Source organism: Cyprinus carpio, chromosome B3 (genome assembly GCF_018340385.1).
Source record: "Cyprinus carpio isolate SPL01 chromosome B3, ASM1834038v1, whole genome shotgun sequence".
NCBI classification, from domain to species: Eukaryota; Metazoa; Chordata; class Actinopteri; order Cypriniformes; family Cyprinidae; genus Cyprinus; species Cyprinus carpio.
The window spans coordinates 19719633-19745147 of NC_056599.1; the positions used below are offsets into that span (position 1 = coordinate 19719633).

Below are 25515 nucleotides of genomic sequence, written 5' to 3' on the forward strand. Positions count from 1 at the left end.
TTAGCTCTTTCAGCTGTAACTTAAATCATCCCCCAGAGATTGCGCTTTTCCAAGCTGCTGGAATATTCTTAGAAGCATGCTAGGCGAATCTGTTTGGAGGCTTAAGGCCTCAGATCATCTCATTTCCACTTGACACTTCATCTTTTTTATATCCTACAAAGGGTGCAAGCCAGCATTTTCAAAATTAGACTTATGAGTGTGTGTATAATAAAGAGTGTTTAAACCAGGGCGGTGCATGTGGCTTCATACCGCACAGGCCTGAGCTTCCAAAAACAAGAATGCCAAAATGGATTCACTGAACTTGGGAAGCTTATTTAATGTAGTGTCGGCTCAGACAATAGACCAACAATCTATCTATCTATCTATCTATCTATCTATCTATCTATCTATCTATCTATCTATCTATCTATCTATCTATCTATCTATCTATCTACAGTATCTATCTGTCTGTCTGTCTATCTATATGCCTATCTGTCTGTCTGTCTGTCTGTCTGTCTGTTTGTCTATCTATGTCTATCTATTTATCTATCAATCTATCTATCTATCTATCTATATATCTATCTATCTATCTATCTATCTATCTATCTATCTATCGATATCTGTCTGTCTGTCTATCTATCTGTCTGTCTATCTATATGCCTATCTGTCTGTCTGTCTGTCTGTCTGTCTGTCTGTTTGTCTATCTATGTCTATCTATTTATCTATCAATCTATCTATCTATCTATCTATATATCTATCTATCTGTCTATCTATCTGTCTGTCTATCTATATGCCTATCTGTCTGTCTGTCTGTCTGTCTATCTATCTGTCTGTCCATCTATCTGTCTGTCTGTCTGTCTGTCTGTCTGTCTGTCTGTTTGTCTATCTATGTCTATCCATCTATCTATCTATCTATCTATCTATCTATCTATCTATCTATCTATCTATCTATCTATCTATCTATCTGTCTGTATGTCTGAATATCTGTCTGTCTGTCTGTCTATCTGTATGTCTATCTATCTATCTATCTATCTATCTATCTATCTATCTATCTATATCTATCTGTCTGTCTATCTGTCTGTCTGTCTATCTGTCTATCTGTATGTCTGTCTGTCTGTCTGTCTGTCTGTCTATATATCTGTCTGTCTGTCTGTCTGTCTGTCTGTCTGTGTCTATCTGTCTATCTGTCTGTCTGTCTGTATGTCTGTCAGTTTTTAGTAGGTAATGAATATTTGATTTTTACTACTAAATTCCTCTATTTTTACACTGAGATTTTTAAATGTACGTACCTTTAAAATGTAGTTATTCTATTAAATATCTTTAGTAAATCTCAAAATGGATATCCATTGTTGTGATTCCTAAATTCACCTTTAAATGGACATGTAAATAGATTTAAATTTAGTTATCATTATTAATTTATTTAAACAAATAATATGCTATTTTAATGTCCGCCTTTTGTCCATGATCAGCTGTAATGTGAAAATATTTATTGGCTCTTGACTTTATTTTTAACTTAAAATTTTTCTATATATAATGTATTTATATACATAATTAAAATTTATATATATATTCATTTCCCGGTTTTATTTAAAAAAATTTTTTACAAATCTGGACCCAGTTGTTCAATTCCTACCTTCATCTGACCATCATGGAGACCTATCATGTTGTGCTTTTAATTCACAGGGGTGCCCATGCCGAAGCTGGAGTGGTATAAGGATGCCGTGCCCCTCAGTAAACTCAACAACCCTCGCTACAAGGTCATTTCCAGCATGGGGCTTCAGGTCAGGAAGCTACAGCCCAGCGATGCCGGAATCTTCCAGTGCTTCGCCAGGAACTCGGCCGGAGAGGCTCAGGTCCACACTTACCTGGACATCACTAGTGAGTCTGACTCCAAAGCCGGCCTGCTGGGGCATCATGCATTCTTTATCGCAAGCTTTCTAGATTTGATGCTACTAATTTTTGACACACAAACAAATGAGACATTGTCAAGGGTATTAGATGTGGCCAGCTGCAAAGTACACCTTCTCTCAGCCATTGTACAGCAGTTCCTTGGCGTGACAGATGTGTTGTTCCTAATCTATGGTTGTGTGATTCTCACTCCTTTCCATAAGAGACACAACGGCTCCCTGTGGAGAGGCCTGTCTGGAGTTGATTACATCGTAGTGTTTGTCAGGGCACTGCCCTGATCTGTACATGAGGACATTAAGACCCCCTCAGAGGAGCACTCTCATCACACAGATAATTACCACAGCCCCGATTGCACATATTTACTGCATGTAGATTGCCGTAATGATTTTAACTTCCAGCTGTACTGACCTTTGAATCATCCGATTGTCAGTGCTTGCACAGGCCATTTTTGGGAATGAGGCTTCGTCATTAAAAAGAGCAATATTTTGTTTAAAAGGAAACGTTATACAGTCTTCAGGGTATGTTCAAAAACAGAAAATTAAATAAAATAAAACTTTTACTGTTTTAGAGCACAAAATCCTCACTAATAAGCTGACCTTTAAAGTAAACAAATAAATAAAACAGAATAAGGACCCTTTAATAAAGATAAACAATTCATTTCAGGTCTAAAAGAAAGTTTTAAGGTTTTTTTATTTAAAAAAAGCACTTGCTCACTTCAGCTCTGAATGGCTGAAGATCTCGCATGGGATGCGGCTTCTTTTGTCTTGCATACTGATTGTGCATATCTAGACTCGCTCATTCAGCGGCAGTTCAATCAAAGCTGTGTTGGTTCTTCTGCTGGCTTTATTATTCCTGTATAGATCTGTTTCATGCTAAAGTGATCAAGGAAAAATACAGTGGATGAATGCTAGTGTGATATGTAATCACCAGGCCTTTATCTCCCCAGAGAGCCTATAAATGGGGTCAGCGTAAAAAAACATTGCAGCATGAAAGTGTTGATTTTCAATGTCATACTACCTCTGATTTTTCAGTGTGGAACATTGTGTCAAGATGTACAGTTCAAGTGCTCTAGCAAAGATAGTGCTGAGATACTTTCATAATACATGCAAATATAGAGGTTTATTTAACTTTTTTCTTTTTTTTTTTCTTTTTTTTTTTTTTTGCAAAATGGTATTTCGTTGTTTCTTGCACATTTTGCAGAATATTTCAAATTAGATGTCCGATAATAAAAGCATGCTCAGTTTTATCCAAAACAGATATATGTGAATCTGGCAGTGGTTGTTGCAGTGTTATTGTATGTACTGTACTGCAGTAGTTTAAAAAATGCAAACATGCGGTAAAAATGCATTTGCTGAAGAAACCAGGCCATTTTAGATTGCTTTTACAAGTCTTTGAGCTCTTTTTTTTGTAGTGACTGATGTCTTTCACTCTGCATTTCAAGTGCAGTTATGTACTAGGAGACCAACTGAACAAGTCAGAAAAGCCACACATGGAGCTGGTTATATGATGCAAAGGCAAAAATGTATTAGTTTACTATTAATGCACTATGGTAAAAACTTCATCAGGTTATGACTTAATATTGCGCTAGGAACTGCACAAAATTAAGTCTTTATTAATCAGTGATCTGTAGTTTTCATTTTAGCTGGAAACTGCTGGAAAGTTTTGCAGATATTTTGCACTGTAGGTAGAAGCAAGTTTTTCCAATGAGCCTTGGTTGCAATAATCTGTATCTGTATTATTCATAGAAATACTGGTCAGTCTGGAAAAAAATTACTAGACTGATAAAAAAATAATAATAATTACTCATAGCATAATATAAAATTTTGGTTATACTGCCCAGCCTTACCGTGGCATCAGTATTCATGTGATAAAAATGATGTAAAGCAATTGGAAAGCAAGCTGTAATGGGTTTTATATTTCTGTCTCTATTGGCACATATTCAACAATGCATCCAAACAGCGATCTTTTGCTCTCAAACAGCAGTATGTTTTACTTTTCCAAATGGAAATACCTGTTCATTTACACATCTCTGCCTATTAAAAATGACCTAGCAGCTCCACAATGCCACATTGGGCACCCAATCAGAACAGTATAATTAGATTCATGCTAGTTGTTTACCGTCTCCGATTTGAAACACAAATTTGCAGACATGTCCAGCATCGCAATAAAAAGCATCAGTAGTGTTTTGATGGACATTACATTGTTTTAATACAATTTACTGGCTGGTGTTTGTAATAATTTGCGTGTTCCTGTGAAGGTGTGTAGGCGGACTGCATTAAGTGTGACTGAGGGGCCACTGAACAGATGTGGCGTTTTCTCTTTCTGATTAAAAACTGTGACTGTGTGTTTTGCAGGTATGGCTCCGGGCTTCACCGCGGCACCGGTCGACATCACTGTCACAGATGGAGCGGTGGCCACGTTCACCTGTCAGGTATCTGGGGCCCCTAAACCTGCCATCACATGGAAGAGAGGTAAAGCTAGTGCAAAGTGATGTTTGATTTGAGCAGTTTTAGAACATGAACAAGGCATAAATCACATATGAGCTCTTTTCCAAAACCTATAGAGTTGCCTTCGTGCCCGATGCCTACATTGGAGCATTTTAACTATTCAGTCTTGGATCCATACAATTTGCAGCCTTCTACATAGGCAGGAAATCCATATGCTGCCTATGTAGGGGACACTTAACTCGCAACTGAGTTGACTTGAGTTTGATGTTGGCAAGTGAATGGCATGAAAATACACTGCATACCTGAATATTAGCTAAATCATAAATTTTCAATTGCACTGAACAGTTTGTGTCAATTCTTTTCAGCACTAAATAAAATATAAGTTCATTTATTATTAACATTTTAATTATTTATAATCTTGAGTTATTTCATCAGAATCTTTTCTAGGATTACCTTTGCATAAAATACACTAATGTTTAAAGTTGGGTTCAGTAAATTATTTTTAAATGTTTTTGAAGGAGGTCTCTTATGCTCATCAATCATAATGTCTAAATACAGCAAAATCAGTAATATTGTGAAATATTAGTAGAGTTTAAAATAACTTTTCTATTCAGTCTTCAGTGTCTCATGATCCTTCAGAAATCTTTCTAATATGCTGATTTGCTGCTGAACAAACATTTCTTTAAAATCAGTTGAAAACAGTTGTGCTGCTTAATATTTTTGTGGAAACTTTGATAAAATTTTTCAGGATTTTTTTATTAAATAGAACAGCATTTGTTTAAAATAGAAATTTTAGAATTTGGTCAAAATGAGATTTATTAGGAGGCAGCATGATGATGTTGACTACTTTTTGGAACAGTCTTCACATTGAGAGCATCTATGCTTACCTAAAATGTTGTCTCGGCAGGCAGTTAGCTAGGTTTTGGAACGGAGCATCAATGTGCAGAAGTAATGTCAGTATTAACATGAGTCCATCTCTGCCCTGCTGTTTTGTTATGTGTACTAGTGCAATATTTCACTGATTACAGCCAGATCGCAGGCATCCTCGCCGCTTTGTTACTGCAGCAGAGGCATAAATTGATGTATGAGGTTGTGTGTTTTGTGCTTCACAGGAAGCCATTAAGATGTCTTTGTTGCAGCCGATTGGCAAAACAAAAGATAATTTCATGCAAGAGTAATAAAAAAAGTTCCATTATATTCTACAACTGTTTTGGTGATATTCATGAAGTCGTTTCCATAGCATTCCCAATTATGAAGTGGCATATTTAATAGCGGCCCCTAACAAGGTAGAGAGCTCTGCAGGCGGTTTCAGGAGGATTTTCCTCTGGGAAACCTTTAAGCTTGTAATAAAATCATCCTGGACTCCAACACCATGCATAGTGATGTTCTATTAATTCCTTATATGGAGATGTTGAGCTAACTGATGTGTGTGTGTGTGCGTGTGCGTGTGTGTGTGTGTGTTTCTTTGCATATGTATGCACATCAGATACTCAGATCCTTGCCAGCGGTTCGGTGCAAATTCCACGTTTCACCCTGCTGGAGTCCGGCGGTCTGCAGATTCAACCGGTGGTGCTGCAGGACACGGGGATGTACACCTGCTACGCCGCTAACTCAGAAAGAGCAATCAACGCCAGCGCCTCCCTCACCGTATGGAGTAAGAGAAACACACTTAATCTGAACCCATCTTTCCACCACAGAATAAAAAGATTAAAGGCATAGTTCACTTTAAAATGTAAATTCCTTCATTAATTACTCACCCTCATGTCATTCCAATTTTTGTTCATCTTCGGAACAAAAATTAAGATATTTTTGATGAAATCCGAGAGCTTTCTGTACCTGCATAGTCTTTTTATCTCACAGATCTGACTTTATTTCTCACAATTATGAGTTTATATCTCGTAATTTTGAGTTTAGTTATAAATGAAGGGAGGAAGGAATGAGTGTGGCAGCAGTCTAAATTATTTTCTCCCTGTGCTCCCGATGGCAAATCTTGGCCTGCACCTTTTGCAAATTAAATGTCATAAACAAAATGTTAAAGGGATACTCCACCCCAAAATGAAAATTTTGTCATTAATCACTTACCCCCATGTCGTTCCAAACCCCGTAAAAGCTTTGTTCATCTTCAAAACACAATTTAAGATATTTTGGATGAAAACCGGGAGGCTTGTGTCTGTAAGTAAATTACACTGTCATCGTCAGAATAGTCCATCTGCCATCAGTGGTTCAACCGTAATGTCATGAAGCGACGACAATACTTTTTGTAAGCGAATAAAACAAAAATAACAATTTTATTCAACAATTTGTCTCCTCTGTGTCTCTCCAAATCAGCGTAGTGCCATTTTGCAGAGTCTGAGCAGTACGTAGGCAGTTTATGCTATTCTGTATCAGCCGCAACACAGGATGTGCTGTTTTCTTTCAAATTAAAGCGTAAATATACGTAGAAAACGTATCCTTGTGTCGTGGCTGACACAGAAGAGCATAACGGCCTGCGTTCAGCTCAGATTCTCCAAAATGCCGCTACAGTGATGCAAAGAGACACAGAGGAGACAAATTGTTGAATAAAGTTGTTATTTTTGTTTTATTCGCGTACAAAAAGTATTCTCGTCGCTTCATAACATTACGGTTGAATCACTGATGGCAGATGGACTATTCTGACGATGCTTTTCATACTTCTCTGGACCTTGACAGTGTTACTTACTTGGCAGTCAATGGGACAGTCACAAGCCTCCATGTTTTCATCCAAAATATCTTTTTAAATATATAAAAATTGTGTTCCGAAGACGAACAAAGCTTTTACAGGTTTGAAACGACATGGGGGTAAGTTATTAGTTACAAAATTTTCATTTTGGGGTGGAGTATCTCTTTAATTTTGTGAATGTAATATGTGACCCTGGAGCACAAAAGCAGTCAGCACAGGTATATTTGTAGCAATGGCCAACATTACATTGTATGGGTCAAAATTATAGATTTTTTAATTTTTTTTATTTTTTATTTTTTTGCCTAAAATCATTAGGATAATTAAGTAAAGATCATGTTCCATGAAGATATTTTGTAAATTTCCTACCATAAAAATATCAAAACTTAATTTGTGATTAGTGATATGCGTAGCTAAGGACTTCATTTGGACAACTTTAAAGGCGATTTCTTTCAATATTTAGATTTTTTTGCACCCTCAGATTAAAGATTTTCAAATAGTTGTATCTCAGCCAAATATTGTCCTATCCTAACAAACCCACACATCAATGGAAAGCTTGTTTATTCAGATGTATAAATCTCAATTAAAAAAAAAAGACCCTTATGACTGGTTTTGTGGTCCAGGGTCACATATTTGATTCCATGCATTAATATGAATACAAAATGTAATGTCCCAAAATATTCTTAAACCAAATACGTATTTTGTGATACAGGCAGATCTTTTTGTCCTCAAAATTACGCATCTCTTAAAAAAGATATAAAGTCACAGTTTGGAAGAAGGTCAAGATTGCTAAATTTTAACTCGCAATTGCAAGACATACACTTGGAATTGCAAATTAAATAAATAAATAATAAATAAATAAAGTCAGAATTGTGAGATAAAAAGTTTCAATTACATTTTTTTTTGTGTGTGTGTGGCAGAAACAAGCTTCCATATGTAGCTATGTAACTTCCATAAGTCCACAAACAAGCCTAATGCAAGCCTGTTTTTGTTTTGATGGAAAAGAGAATAGAACATCTCTCCAAAAAAAAATCTTTCACTTTGATGGCATAAAAATGTTAGTGTTGTTCTGAATAGATGCATTAACAATCATTGATTCAAATGAAAATCTTTATTGTTTTTGAAAACAGGCCTTAACTGCACATTTAAACATACTGATTGTCTTTAAAACATCACATTAAAAATGATCTGACAATCAGTTTGATAAATAAAGAGTACATATAACATATAATTCTATTTCAGATGAACAGGAAAAATAATACCACTATTAATTCAGTGGAAATGTGTGGTTCCTTTCCTAAATAAATAAATAAATAAAAGTCAAAGCAGAGCCTGATAAGCTGTTCCATGAAAAGCAGCTTCTTAGCACAGCTTTGCAAGGTGATATCTACAGCATCCAGACATGTTATTACACACTGATCAGAGCATGTAAAGTCCTGCCATTGTCTCAGCGGGAGGGAAATTCACTCGGCTGTTGACGTGTGAAGAGGCTGTTAAACAGTGAAGCGTAGCCGTTTGGTTCTTGGAATTGTTGAACTAGTGCAGAATTAACGGTTTGTTTGCTCCAAGGTCGCACGTCCATATCCAGGCCTCCCATGGACAGACGTGTCATTAAGGGGACCACAGCCATTTTGGAGTGCGCCGCCACCCACGACCCGCGTGTGGCAGTGAGGTGGGTGATGACAAACTGCTTCCTCCTCTCTTCTCTACATCAGAGCCCAGGGCTCCACACTCGGTTTGATTGTAATGTTAATTCAGAGTGTCAGCCCACAAGCCTTGAAGTTGATTCAAAGCGCGATCCGTAGTGCTGTACAGTTAATTCGGCGCTAATATGCTGGATATCAGTGTAATGAGCCAGCGATGTTTCCTGCGCTCCCCCTGTGTCAGCTTGACTGTGATAGAGTTCTCTTCCGCTCCTCGTTTCCTTCACTTGGCAGGTACGTGTGGAAAAAGGATGAGGAGTTAGTGAGCCAGACCAGAGGGGGGCGTATCACCCTGCAGGAGGGCTCCTTGCACATCAGTCAAACCTGGTCCGGGGACATCGGGGACTATACCTGTGACGTCATCTCTCAAGCCGGCAACGACTCCAAGGCGGCCCGTCTGGAGGTCATGTGAGTGACTTAGCTTCCCTTCATCTCTGAGCATTAGGCTGACTAACGCGCTGTGCTGATGGATGTGTGTCACCTTCCAGGTGCGTATTGTACGTCATTTTTCACAAGCCAGCTTTGAAGTGTGAGGACGGAACTGAAAAGCGAAAAATATGCTGGCTCTCAAAAACCTCTAACCCTAAGTATTCAACTTTGTCATGTAGCTCATCCCACACCGTTTCTGCTATAGACATGAATGATACCTCAAATCGTGAGGCTTGTTGAGGAAAGGTGTAATATGATTTCTACCTGGTGGACAATAGAACAGACAAAAAACTTACATACTTGGGTGGATAATCCACCCAAAAATTTAAATTCTCAATCTTTTCCAAGGATTTTTTCAGATTGCTAAATTTTTTACTGGCCCTGCCAACGTTTTCCCTGTCCCTGCCACAAAAAAAAAAAAAATTGTTGTTGCGATCATTGTTTTTGACTCATGTTTTCTTGTATTCTAAGTAGTGCTGAGCAACGATTAAAATTTATAGTCGCGATTAATCGCATTATTGTCTGCGATTAATCGCATTGTTATGCACAAAACTAATAATTCATTCAAAAGTAGTATATTGTGCACTTTTTTTCATTTAAAAGTAGGCCTACTGAAAACTAAAGTGTAATAACATTTGGTTTTGCAAACACTTTAAACAAATAAGGTGCTTTTTAGTAGCAGTTATAATATTTATTGTAGCCTAAATCTCAACTTATAACATTAATGTAATTCAGTTAAATGTAAAACAAGCTATTTGTTACTGCCAGGACATTAACGTTTTATAGAAAATATTTTATAGTTTGTTATAGAAAAACAAGTTATGCTCCAGAGCCTCGATCATAACATTATAACACGCACCTTCCTATTAGAGACCTGCATGATCACGGGACCCATCGCAGCAGAGTGCGGCGCGGGACTACACTTGATGTGCGGGTAGAGACTCTTGTGTGCGTGATGCGGGAGAATAATTAGGATGTGCTCACACTAGGCAATCTTAACCGTGCCGGAGCGCGTTTTACCAAAGCCTGGTTCGTTTGACTACAGTAGTGTGATCCTTCCGTTTAGCAGTCCCTGGCTCCATTAGAAGAGGTGGGCAAGAGCATGGTTCAATTGTATATAGATCAGTGAGTGTGAGTACATGATGCACATCCGATTTCTTTCTCAAATGTTTACATTTACTTAAGACATGAACTGTTTTAGAAGATTCCCACCAACGAGACGGTATTTTGACATACTTTTGTATGTATTTGTCCGTTCAAGCGCAAAGAGAAGCGGAAAGAAACTCAATTCAGTGCTTTGAGACATGACTCTACGTGCACTCTGTGCGCACAGAACACACTGAATGGAGCTTTGCATTTTGTGTACATGTAGTTTAGTGTGCTGTTATATGATTTGTCAGTACAAAAAGCTTCCTTTAACATTGCACGTTATCCTTTTTCTCTTTATCTTTCTTCCTGGTTCTGTTTGCTCACCAACTGCAGCATCTGCATACACTATCTGAGTGGATTGCTGCTCTCAGCAGGAGCGTGCAGACTGACCTTTCCTCAGTAACCTTTTTCAGTGTAACCTTTCCATCTGGATTCAAACTGCTTATACGCAATTTTCATATTCATCAATGGCCCGCTAATTGTAACTTTTAAAAGCATTTATTGAATCAAAAGAAGTTTTTCCTCTGTTCTTTGCCTCTAAACCCTGACTTTCAAATCCTAGTTTTTAAAGTAGCTAGTTTGCTAGTGTTTATGAGTGCTTTTTTAACTGTCCATCCAGAAAAAATGTCCTGACCGTCTCCTAAAAAGCTTTTGACCTTTCGACCAGTCTCTGAGTGGGTAGATTTCTTCATCCTGGCTATTTGAAACTCTATTTCTGATCCGTGTCTGCCAGTCGAATCCTTAAACCCAAAATAAAAGCCACATCTTGGCAGCGTAAACATTTTAACACCTAAAGCCTTTGCTTATGACTCTGTATCACAATATGATGAGGGAATAAAATCCCCTCAGAAGCTGTCCAGAAATAAACCAGTGGAAGACAGCAGTAACCAGCGGGTGTGTGTACTTTATGCAGATTTCATGAGGCTAATGTTGTGTGGAACTAAGACTCATTATCTGTTTGTGGGTTTTCTGGCTCCTCATTAAGCTGGAGAAGATGCCGTGGTGGTATCAGATGGTTGTGTGGAATCGGGCATGTTGTCAGGAGGACTTTCCCCAGTGGCTGAAGTCACCCATGCGTTGTCTTTTTCCACCTTCAGCAATCACAGCCCACGCCATTATAACTAAACACTGATGATCCAACAATCTGAACAAATCATTAATTCTGAGGTTTTTTTTTTTTTTTTTTGGCCAGTGTAGTCTATTATTTCAATGGTAAAAATGCAAAAAGTGTATCTTTTTGTATTTGTCTTGTTTTCTAATAATACTGTACATGTGAAGGACAATCGCTTAATGGACAAACACACATTTACATGAAAAACAAGACTTAGAATAGTTCACTCCAAAAAAGACTTGTTTTAGAGAATGTTTTTATTCTTAATTTTATTTTAACTTATTTTATTAGAGCTATTTTCTAGAAATATTTTATCCATTATAGTGAAATCACTGCTTTTTAACATTTTGTTTACATCGTCTTGTTAACACCATCTGAAAAGGTATCATTTTTTTACACCTTTAGAAACGGCATAATCTTCCTTCTTAGGCAGAAAGAATACAGAAAGGTGATGAAATCTTAAGCGTTGCCAGTTCTCTCCATGGGTTTAATTTGGAGGAGAAAACAAACTTTCCAAGCGCAACTGCTGGTGCTCAGTGCCTGGTCTCAGCAGGAAGCCTATCCTCCCCAGAAATGATTAATAAAGTAATCAATGAGATAAAAAAAGTGAGTGTGAAGAAAAAAATCAAGACAAACACAAATGGATGCCTGCCTCACTGGCTGTGAGATTCGGGCTGAATTTGGAGTCTTTTTGAACAGCCAGTGTTCTAACAAATAATGCTACCTATCATGTTATTCTACCATCACTGTATTCATCCTAATGTAAGGGATAGGGTTAGGGTTGGGGTAGGTGTACACGTTAATAAAGCCTCACGCCACATTAATATCATGCTGGAAACACAATCGAATTATGCTACCATCTGTTTTAATGGGAGGTAGCAAAATCTGACAGGGTAGCACAAATTGTGAGAACACCGGCAGTAGTAGTGAATATGTGAGAAGATCTGAAAATGGGCGAAGGAGGCCTACTGGAAGAGACAGTCTCATAAATGATCGTCAACAGACCCAAACCACAAGGAACGCCTGGTAGCACTTCTGTAATACTCTGTGTTTGATTTCCATCTAGTTTAGTAAGCCCAAAATTACATCACTTTCTATATAGACCCTATACTCCAGCTTTGTTTATGCAGCACTTACAGTATGTGAGAAGTGTGAAACAGCCCTTACTTTGAGTATTTGCTGTCTTCTGTCCTCAGAGAGCTGCCACATTCGCCCCGAAACCTACAGGCCAGCCTGAACGCCAACGACAGCCGCAGCGTGGATCTGTCCTGGATGAGACCCTTCGATGGAAACAGCCCCCTACTGCATTATGTGGTGGAGCTTTCAGAGAACAGTAAGATAAATCGAGCTTGTTTGCGTCATTCATAGTGCTTTATGAAAGTGGGTGGACGCTAAAGAGTTGTTTTTGCATGATTTGCTTCTCTCAATTCTCTGTTTGGTGGCAATTTCACTGCAAAATCTTGGGTAATGTAGTTTTTCCACCAGAAATTCTGCTGTTAAATACTATTGTTTAAAAAATAAAAAAAGCATTTACCATCGATGAACAACCTCATTGCTTGCAGTAAGTCTGTCTTTAGAGATTTATTTTGAGGTGTTGTTAAAAACTAGCTCTACTTTGGAGAATATGAATGGGTTTTTTGTTTCCAGAGCCCCACTGATGCACTCTTAAGTGGCAGAAATAGTATGAGTAGAATGCAAATGTGGTATTCTGAATTCAGCTCCTTACATCCAATAAAAATCCCCATGACACCACTTGATTAAAAGACATTTGAGTCAAAAGTGGCTTAGAAAAGTGATATAGCTCTGAAATCAAATAGTTTTTTAAGAGTGAATAAGATGTCCAAATACTTCTTGGGATCACTGTATAGCCATTTGCTCAGTGGCACAATTTTTAAGTGAATCTCACTCGGAACCGGCAGTACTAAAGAGTCTACTGATCGCAGTGCCTCATTCACATCTACCCATGATGCATCTGAATGTTCAGGCAGTCCAGAGCAAGCACGCAGCTGCTCTCTGTATCTTCAGTGTATGCTACATATGAGAGTTGATCTCAGCTGGTGTCGTCCAGTGGTGTAAAAGCCTATGGTATTACAGAGCAAAGAAAAAACCCACCCAAGTAGATTGGTCTTGCAGGGCTGGAAGAAGACAGTGAGGAATGTGTTGGAGTGGAGGTGAAGATTACTGGTGCAGGGTGTAATATGGTTGGGAAGTCCCATTAGAAACACCTTTCAGAGAAATTGCGAAAAACCTGCCCTCTCTCTGACTAAAAGAAAATTGCCCTCAAAAACACTGATTTCAGGTGCAATCTGTAATTTTCTTCCTCATTAAGAAGATCTAACACATGAAGCAATGAGTAGTACTTACAGTATGTTCTGAATCAGGAGATGTTTATTCATGAAAGGATCGTTTTAATTTCTTTTGATCTAAACTTCATCTCATTGCAAATGCTGTTTGGAGTCTGTTGTATAATTTCTGGAGCTACATGGGCTAGTCATTAAGTGCCATTAAGTAATAATGGCCGGCCTGAATGCTGTGAGGAGTCCAGACTCAAGCATGTTATGTAATTATGAGTAGATGAATAATTTGTGTAAAAAATATCTTGACAAGTATCATGTGATTATGCTTGATTATGCAAATTGTGTATTTTTATATATGCAACCATGTGTCTTTAGAAGACAGAATACAAGGTTTGATAACACTGTATTATTACTTTTATTAATAATATTCCCAGAAATGATAACACTTAACAGATCGTTAGTTAAAGGGGCCTTTATCATGGAAAAGGCCTACTTTTTGTAAGAGTGATTAATTTCACATGCAGACTGATTAGTCTATCACATAAGAACTCATTTACATATAGAAGTCGTTGGTACAATAGCAGTAAAGGCCTGTTTAATTCTAAGGGTCAGTAAAGAGACTGTTTTTTGGGGGTTATAAATACTGACTAATTATTATAGGTGAGAAGAGATGAAATTTATAATATCTAATAAATATATGAGCAATATCACACAAGTAACCATGTGATATGATTTGGCCGTAGGCACAAGGCCACAGGCCTCAAGTAAGGAACATTGAGTTGCTACAGTAGATTGAAATCTTACTGTATTAATGTATTAAAAGCTCAATGTAGAGTATTATGAGAGAGAGATGGCCTGAGTGTGATTACCTGCATCTGATACAGCATTCATAGACGTTATGTTTATCAACAAACTGCATATTTGAAGTCTAAACAACTACATTCTCTCCTAAAAAACTCTGAAAACTACATTGCATGACACAAAAAAACAGTATAAATTATAAAATTATAGTGTATTTGCACGTCCGCCATGACACTTGCTATGAGAAATGCTGCAAGCGGAGTGATACTCTGTTATTACTTGAATATCACACTCCTGTCAGCCAATCAGATTTGAGAACTAGAAAGAACATTTGTATTAATAAATATATAAAATGAGATACATTAACACTCATAATCGGGGTCAGTACTTTTTTTTTTTTTTTAAGAAATAAATTTTATTCAGCAAGGATGGATTAAACTGATGAAAAGTTATCGTAAAGACATTTCTGAAGGATCTTGCTTTCACAATATTGTTTGTACTGTATTTTTGATCAAATAAATGCAGCTTTGTTCAGCATAAGAGACTTCAGAAACATTTGAAAATCCTACCGAACCCAAACTTTTGAACAGTAGTGTATATTAATATAATGCCATTATAATAGATACATAAATGATGTCCCTTTTATTTTTTTAAATAGTTAGAAATCTTCTGCTTCTCTTTGTATACCAGATTCTCCCTGGAGAGTGTATTTGCCTGATGTGGACCCCACCGTGACTGGAGCCATGGTGAAGGGCCTGACTCCGGCCCGCTCGTACCAGTTCAGAGTTTGCGCAGTCAATCAGGTTGGCAAGGGACAGTACAGCACCGAAACCAACAGGTAGGAGGCCATGATTGTCAACAGCTGCTTATTCTCATGTTGTCCGCCCATCATTGCAAGATTCAGTTTTTTACACTCAAGCTTGGTCAGGAATAGGCTTATTATGTCCCATCACACTATGGTCTGCTGCCGCCCATCAGGTCTGTCATTGTTTAAGTGTGTGTTCTGTCACTGATCCTCCACCCACAGTTCTCAGTATGTCCTGCTGCGCCTGAAATCACAACACCGTAGGTTTTCTTTCTCAGGTCGTGAATGGCAGGCCTCTGCTCTCACCTCTCGCTCTAATCAGACCCCCTAGCAGCTCGCTTTCGCAGGCTTGCAGCTGTGGGCGTCAGACGCCTCCTTCCCAGCATCTCCTCAGAGTTTTATCTGCTCCTGACGTGGCAAAATATGCCATTTCTGTTCCAGGTGAAAAGAAGGTTGTGTCGTCTCTCACCCGCAACAGCAATGTCTCACTTTAAAATAAATCGCTTTTATTTAGCTGAGTGTTGGGGATGGTTTTTCAGAGATATACAGCTGCTTAAACCTCTTCCTCCTCAATGCTGAATTAGCTGAAAGCTACAGTAAACAGGTGGGTGAGAGCAACAAAAAGTTGAAAAGACTTTTCAGTTTCAATGGAACGATCAAGGTAACTATGCATCTGGCTTTGCAGCGTTTCTATTACGCTTGTGTGAATAATGAAAGCGTTCTAGTAAATGCAAAGAGCTGTTAATGAGCAACCGATTTAAAGGAAACTGTGCAATCAGTGTGAGTCAGTCGGGTACGTAGAGCGGTAATATCATCTCTCTGCAGACTTCACATCTATTCTCTCCCACCGCTGATATCTGGCTTTTCTCAGCACCTGCTCTTCCAAAATAGTGCTATCGTGTTGTGTGCCTCTCCAGGCAAAGTGAATATTAAAATTGAACTTTTTGACTTTTGAGCCCACTCTATAAATGTTATATTTGTTAGTTTGTCTTTGAAAAATATTCATGTCATCTACAGTAGGTTAATGTGGAGCCCAATCTGACGAGAGAACACATTAAACTTTAAAGACCTGCTGTAGGTTCTTAACTCTTGTTTAACCTCAATTAATTCTTAACTGTTTCAGACGTGCTCACAATGCACATTTAAGGGCTTTATTTGGTAAATTATATTCAAGTGCAGGAAGCTAAAAGCAATTCATAACCTGCCGTTTTGTTATCATATCATCACGAGTAGTTTGATCACGACTGCTCATTGTTGCTGCTGCTGCTTTTTTACATTTTTTTAGATTATGCATGAATGCCTGGTTAATTAAAAAAAAAGTCCTGTTTGATTTACAAGAAAAAAATTGCAGCCAGATGTAAAAATTTCCACTTTCAATTACAAAAAATATTTTAAGAATATTTAACTTGTTTAAATTGATGAAAATTACACATACTGTTTTTATATATTATATAGTTGTTATTTCTAAATGTTTACTTAGACATATTTTTCATGTTTATTATTACAGAAAAGTACTTTTTAATATATATATATTTTTTCACTCTATATAGGAAGTTAATTTGGCAGTTTTACAGTCTTTATCATTTTATTTTAAACATCTATATTTTTCGAAGGAGAGAATGTGATTTCATGACTGCATACATTACTCACTATGTAAAAACTAAACAAAAAAGTCTGCATACTGTTGCTTCCAATTATACTTTCAAATTTAAATTCACTGCGTGAAAAACAAACGTGATGTTTCGAAGGGAATGCTCATTCCTCACAGATGTTTCAGTTAAGTACCTGTATTAACTGAGCTTTGGTTGTTTGTGCTTTACAATCCTAGTCATTTGCATATTGATGTCAGGCAGACCGGAGAAGTTCCGTGAAGTCTCTTGCTGATTAACTAATAAACCAAAAAAACTAGTTCAGAAACAGTATGCATTAAGATAACAGAAAGCAAAATCTCTAAATCATGAGCCTTATATGGAGGGCTATTGACTCAGTTCAAAGATGCACTCATTTAGAGCAAAGCTGCTTCCTGAGGGACAGAGTTAAAACAGAAAGTGGTGCTTGAAGGGCCCCATCAATCTTCTCTATCATGCATGTCTCCTTGCTGTGACAGACATCTGTCCATTTTGGGCTTATTAAGCAGAAGTACTAGAGCTGACAAGCCCATAGAAACAGAGAAGTGCAGCTCTCAAACCAAGTCCTATTTATCTGCCTTTTTTGGGGGCACAGCTTGGCAAAATGAAATGCATTTAATAATCTAAAGAAGCTTTTTCCAGTATAAAGAAACTTTGTGCAATGAAAAGGTTGTTTCATGAGGGCCTTTCGCACCGCCGGAACCTTTTCATAGTACCAGAACTAATTGTGGAACTACCCACTTTTTGGCGTTTTCGCACCGCCAGAACTGGGTGCGATTTTAGTACCGGACTGCCTTTTTTAGCTCCTACTCCGGAGCAGGGCCTAACCTGAACAACTGGTAATACCCGTGATGTAAGTATACATTGATTGGCCAGATGCGTTCGAAAACGCAGTGTAAACATACCGTAAACATTGTGTCAACTTATTTCGCAAGTATGGAAAACAGCGATAAATATACAGACGATGAAGTGCAGGCACCTGTAGCAAATGTGGCACTGCCAGTTGTCATTGAAGATCCTTAGTCCTCCTTTCCATTCTTTCAATCGCTTTACGTAAAAGTATGTAAGTACTTTAGTACTGTACATTAGTTCTGGAACTAAAGCGGTGTGACAGGCCCTATGGAGCCATCAATGCCAATGAAGAATTCTTATTTTTAGGAGTAATAGACTAAATTAAGTCATTCAATAGGGTATAGTAAGTTTGGGACCAAATGTTGCTTTGTGGTTATTGAAAAAAACTATATTTTTCCCAGAAATTGAATTATGAAATTGTTGTCCAATTGTAAGATATAGTCAAGGAAGGTTGAGACCTCTTAAGTATAGGCCAAAATTACCCTTTTAGACGGTGTGGTGTAAGGCACAGACAACTGATTGGTTTTAAAATTTCATGCTGGGATAATTTTATGTTAGAAAATGGTTTATCTAATAGTTCTCAGAAAAACTAAATAATTCCTCTAATGCTTAAAAAAAAGTAATAGGACAACAAAGTGTACTGCATTTGTGAAACGCATTAGGCACTTTCCTTGTGTTGTTCATGTTCAGAAGCAGATGTTTAATAGCTGGTGGAACAGTGCAAGTGTGAAACAAATGTGTAAATACAGCATGGCTATGGCAAAAAAAAAAAAAAGCTCTGTTTCTGCGAGGAGCGAGCAGTCTTTCCTTACGGCCATCATTAGGCAGATTTACAGAGCACTGTCTGAGAAAAGCTCCATGATATTGGTTATAGAGGGCATTAATTATGAAATAAGACTTCTGGGAAGAAATAACAAAGTGTGGTCAGAGGTTTAAGAAGACTCTGACAATAAATCTGAAAGGACCCAATGATCCTATTAAACTTTAATGCAGATTTAACTGTCCATTAGCATGAAACGCAAAGGGCAGGATGAATCTATGGGCATTATTAAGCATTCAACACTGATTCATTTTTAAACTTCGTTAATTAAGAAAATGCACTTTCTGTAGGTGGAATGAACCGAGCATTGCTCACAGATTATCATTTATGTATGCAAGCAAACTAGCCTTTAGAATATTACCAAAGTTCAGAGAGCCCACAAAATCATTAGCATTTCCCTCAAAAAGTGTTTACTATTTCATTATGAATCTGTTGTATTAAGATCTAGTAAGGAGGGACCAACAGTGTCTTTTGTAAACAAGTGTCGTAAAACATTTCACCATTTTGCAAATGGCAGCCCCAGCCTAAATGAAGGAGTCTGAAAAAAAGTAACGCATAGTGCCGATATGAATGCATGTGTTTGATGATCGACATCAACAAGACTTTCAATGTCTTTCTTCCTGTCTCTGAGTTTTTCAGAGAGAAATGTATTGAGGTCCGTTTGCACTTTGATGTGTGCCCAGAGCCTCTGCATTTTTAAAATCTCACAAAGTCTCAGTCAACAAATGAGAATTGAGACCCTTTAATAAACTAAAATATAAGCTCCAAAAAATGGAAAAAATGTTCTCTCCTCTTAGGATTGAACAGAAATGGTGCTGTTTAGTGTGTTCCTTCTTTGAAAAGGGTGGAGGTATTTACCACTGAGTTAAAAAGCACTGACACTGGGGACAAATCCTTCAGCAGACATGCACAGCGCTACCGTGGCCTACCATACAACAAACCATGAGATGCTCTTATCTTTAAAAATGCTTGGTCTATTTGTAATTCGAAAGCTTGAAATTTCAATGAAGCGCTTAGCTTGAAAGTGCTGAGCCAACGAACGCAATCTTGTATGGCTGTGAATGCACCCAAGCCAGTTGCCACGTAAGCAGCGACCTCTAAAATCAAAGCATCGCGGTGCTTAAAGTACAGAGAGACTTTCCCAAGAAAGCGCATGAGAGCTTTTGATGGAGTAATGTGACACAGTGCATCAGGTTGGGAAATGGACTTCTTATGACTAGAGGGTTACACTTACGTGGCTCACACTGTTGCGCCCCAGAGCGAGACGAGACGACTAACCTGATTCGCACATGAGAAAATGGAGCAATGAATCAGTGTTATGTAAGAACACTTTGATGCTCCGTTGAGTGTGTACCTGTGCTAGTAATGCTCTTACGCTCTCTCCTCAGATTGACGCTGCGAGAGGAACCGCCCAGCGCTCCGCCCAAGAACATCGTAGCCAGCGGCAGAACCAACCAATCCATTATGGTGCAGTGGCAGCCACCTCCGGAGCCTCAGCTCAATGGAGTCTTGAGAGGCTACGTCCTCAGGTGAGACATGCACAAACCATTTCACAGACAGAACTTGACTGATGAAATGTGCCGAAATATGACTCCTGGTACTTCCACAATACTGTGGATTCAGTCCAAGAATCTCTATTGAGTCATTTTTTTCTGTTTTTCTATCATTTTTATAGGTAGCGTGTTTATTTCCCTGAAAAATGTAAATTGTTTGAGCTATCCAATAAAGCAGCACTGGCTCAACCAATTGCATGGGTTTGGGGTGGGACCATCTGTTTCTGTGACCAATGAAAGTATTTGGGAATTGGATTTGAAAACATTATTTGGAAACACTTTACAGTAAGGTTGCTTAAAGTTAGTTAAAGGAACAGTTCACCCAAAAATGGACATTTTGTCATTTATTTACCCTCATGTTGTTCCACACCTGTATGTTTCTTTCTTATGTTGAACACAAAAGAAGATATTTTAAAGAACCAAACAGTTGTTGGTCCCCATTGACTTCCATAGTAGCGAAAGGAATACTGTGGAAGTCAATGGGGACCATCAACTGTTTGATTACCAGCATTCTTCAAAATATCTTCTTGTATGTTCAGCATAAAAAAAAAGAAACTCATACAGGTTTGTAACGATGTGAGGGTGAGTAAATGATGGCAAAATTGTCATTTTTGGGTGAACTATAACTTTAATACATTAACTATCAATGAGCAATACATTATTTATTAAGCTTTGTTAATGTAAGTTAATGTAAAATACAAATGTTCATTGTTGGTTCTTGTTAGCTCAGGTGCATTAAATAATATTTACAGATAAAACATTTTATTTTAATAATGTATTAGTGTTGCGATGAACATTAACCAAGATTAATAAGTGCTTTAGAATAACTTTTGATTGTTAGTTCATGTTAATTAGTGTAGTTAACAAATGGAGCCTTATTGTAAAGTGTTACCATAATTTCTAAATTCCGTTTTGTACCACTAATGGCACAAAAATCTGCATTTTAAATACGTTTATTCATTTGGCAGTCACTTTTGATTAAAAAGTGAAGCTTATTTTGGGGCCAGCAATGTCAGTTTTGATTGCATTTGTCATCCCATCTAGATAATGGAGTTGACCTTAGTGCTGTCACTTTCCCTGCTGTTTTAATACAGTCGTAGCCAAGCATATTTATAAGCAAACTGATTCAAAATGAGTGTTTGACATGTCTATGTGATAGTGAATCTAGTCAGGCTGTATTAAAGTTTTTGGCAAACATGACACTCCACACAGCGGTCAGAATAATGCTGTTTTGGTAAAAAAAAACAAAAAACAAATGTACATAAAATAAAAATTACTCAAATATAATTTACTTTATATAATATACTGTGAATGTGTCTTTAACTATGCATTGTTAAGGCCATGACACATCAAGCTGACCACTGCTTAATGTTGGCCTAGTTTTTGCAGTTTATTCCACACAGCTTTTTTGTCTGATTGAGCAAAAAATCTGATTTGTTTTTTTTTTTGTTTTTTTGGTCTGATTGATCTTCGGAGCCCATCAGCAAGTAAATGACAAGGCTTAAGAGGCTGTTAACAGTATATCTGCAGTCCTAACTCTTCCAGTTTGCCTTTTTGAATGATGAATATAGATTACCATTACCTGCTGGTTGTTGCTGCTAGTTATTTCCTCTCACACAGGTGCAGAACGGACATGCATATTAGCATTGACTGTTGTCATTGAGCTGTGCTCAAGCGCAACTCTTTGGCCCAGACAAAGGTGTGAGGTGACACCACGTTCTTGCTAGTTATTCATGTCGATTCTGTTTGTCTGGGCCTTTATATGAACAACCTATCTAAAGATACTGATTTAAAGGGATAGTTCTCCCAAAAATGAAAATCTGATGTTTATCTGCTTACCCCCAGGGCATCAAAGATGTAGGTGACTTTGTTTCTTCAGCAGAACACAAACCATGATTTTTAACTCAAACCGATTCAGTCTGTCAGTCCTATAATGTCACTGGATGGGAATCACGGCTTTGAGAGTCATAAAACATACACAACCAAAACCAAATTAAACCCTGCAGTTTGTGACAATACATTGATGTGTAAAGACACAAAACGATCGGTCTGTGCAAGAAACTGAACAGTATTTATATTGTTTTTTACCTCTGATTTTCACCACAATGTCTGAACTGTCTTGAGCACATTCACGTCTTCTTCTTCAGCCTGCGCGTGAGGCATCTTCTTCTTCTTGCTTTATGGCGGTTCGTAACAATTGAGATTGTAGATAGAGTGTCAGTGGTCCATGTGAGAGATAGGTGGCGGTAATGCACTTATAAGTCTGCGATCTGCTGTAAAGCAAGAAGAAGACGCCTCACGCGCAGGGTGAAGAAGAAGACGCGAACGCTCTCAGGACAGTTGACATTGTGGTGAAAATCAGAGGTAAAAAACAATATAAATACTGTTAAATTTCTTGCACGGAGTGATCGTTTTGTGTCTTTACACATCGATGTATCATCACGAGCCGCAGGGTTTAATTTGGTTTTGTTTGTGTATGTTTTATGACTCTCAAAGCCGAGATTCTCATCCACTTCCATTATAAGACTGACAGACTGCAACGGTTTAAGATAAAAATCTCCATTTGTGTTCTACTGAAGAAACAAAGTCACCTACATCTTGGATGCCCTGGGGGTAACCAGATAAACATCAGATTTTCATTTTTGGGTGAACTATCCCTTTAAGTCTCCAGTGTCACATGATCCTTCAGAAATCATTCTAACATGCTGATTTGCTTGTCTTAGCCCATTATTATCAATGTTGAAATAAGTTAAATATTTTTAATATTCTTTGATGAAAAGAAAGTCCAAAAGAACAGCATTTTTATTTAAAATATAAATCTTTTGTAACATTTTACAACTTCTGTGTCCTTGCTGAATAAAAGTATTCAGATCAGCATATTAGAATGATTTCTGAAGGATCATTCAGGGTATCCAGTCAAGATCTTATTTTGATTTATTATAGTTACTTTACACCCAACAGAGAAGATCGACCAATTAAATGACACCCATTTCTCTTACGTAGCAAGAGCTTGGATGCATTTCATTAGCAGTGTTTGACCACTCTTATCCTCCTCAGTGGATGTGTTGTGAATATTTATGCTGTTTTTAATAGCATTCCCCCATCAGTGGCGTATTTAACACCATTTCTTCTCTGGAAGAGAGCTAGTGTGTGCCTAATAATTCTACAGCCAGTGGGATGACTTCTAATGGCACGGTGACCTGGAAGAAAATCGTTGTCACTCACTGTTTGGCCATCGATTGCCCTGATGCAGGTACCGGCTCGCCGGGCTCCCTGGAGAGTACCAGCAGAAGAACATCACCAGCCCTGAGATCAACTACTGCCTGATCACAGAGCTCATCATCTGGACCCAGTATGAGATTCAGGTGGCGGCGTACACCGGGGCAGGCCTGGGCGTCTTCAGTCAGCCTGTCACTGAGTACACGCTACAGGGAGGTGAGACCTTTCTCTGTCACACTCTCAGGTTTTTTTTTTCGTTGCCTAACAGTTGCCACTTCTATCGGCCTCTGTGTTTTCATCCATTCCTTTTCATCAGCGGAAGCAGGAAGCGTGCTGATTTGAACCGGTTGATGCAGTACTTGTTTACATGCGACGATGAGGTCAACACTGAGCCTCCACCTAGACGCCACATTTATTTTAGAGCCCTCTTCTCAGACAGCTAACTTCCATGCTAATCCTCTTCAAAACAATTATGTCAATTATGTACGAGCCACTTTTCTCTTCAGATGAGAAGAATCCATCTCGGGAAATTCAGTCTTCTCATTTGGACATTTTGGATGATTATCTGGGGAGCGGCAAACATATCGACTCTGCTTTGAGAGGCTTCATCTGTCTAATTGTTTTAAATAGACAAACTATAAACAGAGTCTGTCAAGCAGTTGAATGGTATTGATGCAGCTCCGCTGAACACACTCACAATTAGCAAACCTTGACGACATCACAGATCCTAAGAGAGAGAGAGAGACAATGTTATATTAACTTCTTGCAGTTGTTTAAATGAATGCAAATTAGGGCTGTCAGTTTGAACATAGTAATTTTGAACAATTAATTATTTGCATGAAACATTTATAAATGTATCATATTTATTCATGTCTCCTAACTCGTGTGCTACCGCACCATTTAAAGTTTGGGGTCGGTAAGATTTTATTTATTTATTTATTATTTTTAAAGAAATAATTTGTTTTATTCAGCAAGGACACATTAAATTGACCAAATGTGGTTCTTTGTGCTGTTCTTTTCTTTCTATTAATCAATAATTATTAAAAATTTCCAACTTAATTCAACATTGATTATAAAAAGAAATCTTTCTTAAGCACCAAATCAGAATGATTTCTGAAGGATCATGTGACACTGAAGACTGGAGTAATGATGCTGAAAATTCAAATTTTCCACCACAGGAATAAATTACATTTTAAAATATATTCTAATTGTAAAACAGTTATTTTAAATTGTAATAATTCAAAATATTGCTGCATTTTTTTATCAATTAAAACAGCTATGGTGAGCATAAAGACTTCTTTCAAAAATATTAAAATAGTTTACCGACACTAAACGTTTGAGTGGTAGTGTATAATAAATTATGTCTGCAACAATAATGTTATTTAATACTAAATTACCTTCATTTGGTTAAAAAAAACATAATAAAATTACAAAACTGATTGACAGCTTTATAAACAACACCAGGGCTACATGTGTTTTATCCAGTGAGGAGCCTGAGGTAGGGAATAGTGCCTCTGAAGAGCAGAGATGCCACTGCATAATGAATGTGTTTACACCGCTTTAAGAGAGGGCTATAATTGGCAGACTTTTGAAAGATAGTCTTTTGATTCAAAAATAAGTCAAAGCATGACAGGCAACCTGAAAAGATCAGCCACAGAAAACAAAAATAAACAAAAAAAAAACTCTCTCACCATGCTTTCTGTATGAATTTTTTTTTTTTTTTTACCAGGGGTTATATGAATGTACACAACCAATTCCACAGAAAATCTTTGAAAGTCTGAAATTCTGTTTTGTGTGCGTCATACAAATATGTGCTTTTCAATTGTGTTATACATCAACAAAGTTTTCCATACAGCAAAAAACAAAATGAAAAAAGTATGACAAACAATCAGGACCCTGTTGTGATATTGTTGTTGTTTTTGGCTTATATAAGACCTGTCCTTTCATTCGACTGCCTCCTCTCTAGCTTCAGCCTTTTAGAAGGGTACAGGATGTATAATAGAATGTGAATATCTTTTTTCTTTCATTTATTGTGTCCGTGCTACAGCGTGCTACTTTCAGAAAAGGTCAGAAATGTCTCAGGTGCACCGTGAAGATTGTAAACTGGGCCACTTAATTT

General features: G+C 37.6%; 1 protein-coding gene across 6 annotated transcripts in view; it reads left to right on the forward strand.

Moving 5' to 3' along the window:
* LOC109061437 (protein sidekick-1-like) overlaps positions 1–25515 on the forward strand; it is a 297368-nt gene that overhangs the window by 215254 nt on the left and 56599 nt on the right. For all 6 annotated transcript variants that reach the window (XM_042720114.1, XM_042720116.1, XM_042720118.1 and 3 more), the window contains 9 exons: positions 1663–1857; positions 4242–4358; positions 5821–5988; positions 8599–8701; positions 8967–9140; positions 12618–12754; positions 15210–15357; positions 20013–20153; positions 23431–23612. In XM_042720114.1, the coding sequence (XP_042576048.1) occupies positions 1663–1857; positions 4242–4358; positions 5821–5988; positions 8599–8701; positions 8967–9140; positions 12618–12754; positions 15210–15357; positions 20013–20153; positions 23431–23612 (1365 nt within the window). The remainder of the gene's footprint in view (positions 1–1662; positions 1858–4241; positions 4359–5820; positions 5989–8598; positions 8702–8966; positions 9141–12617; positions 12755–15209; positions 15358–20012; positions 20154–23430; positions 23613–25515) is intronic.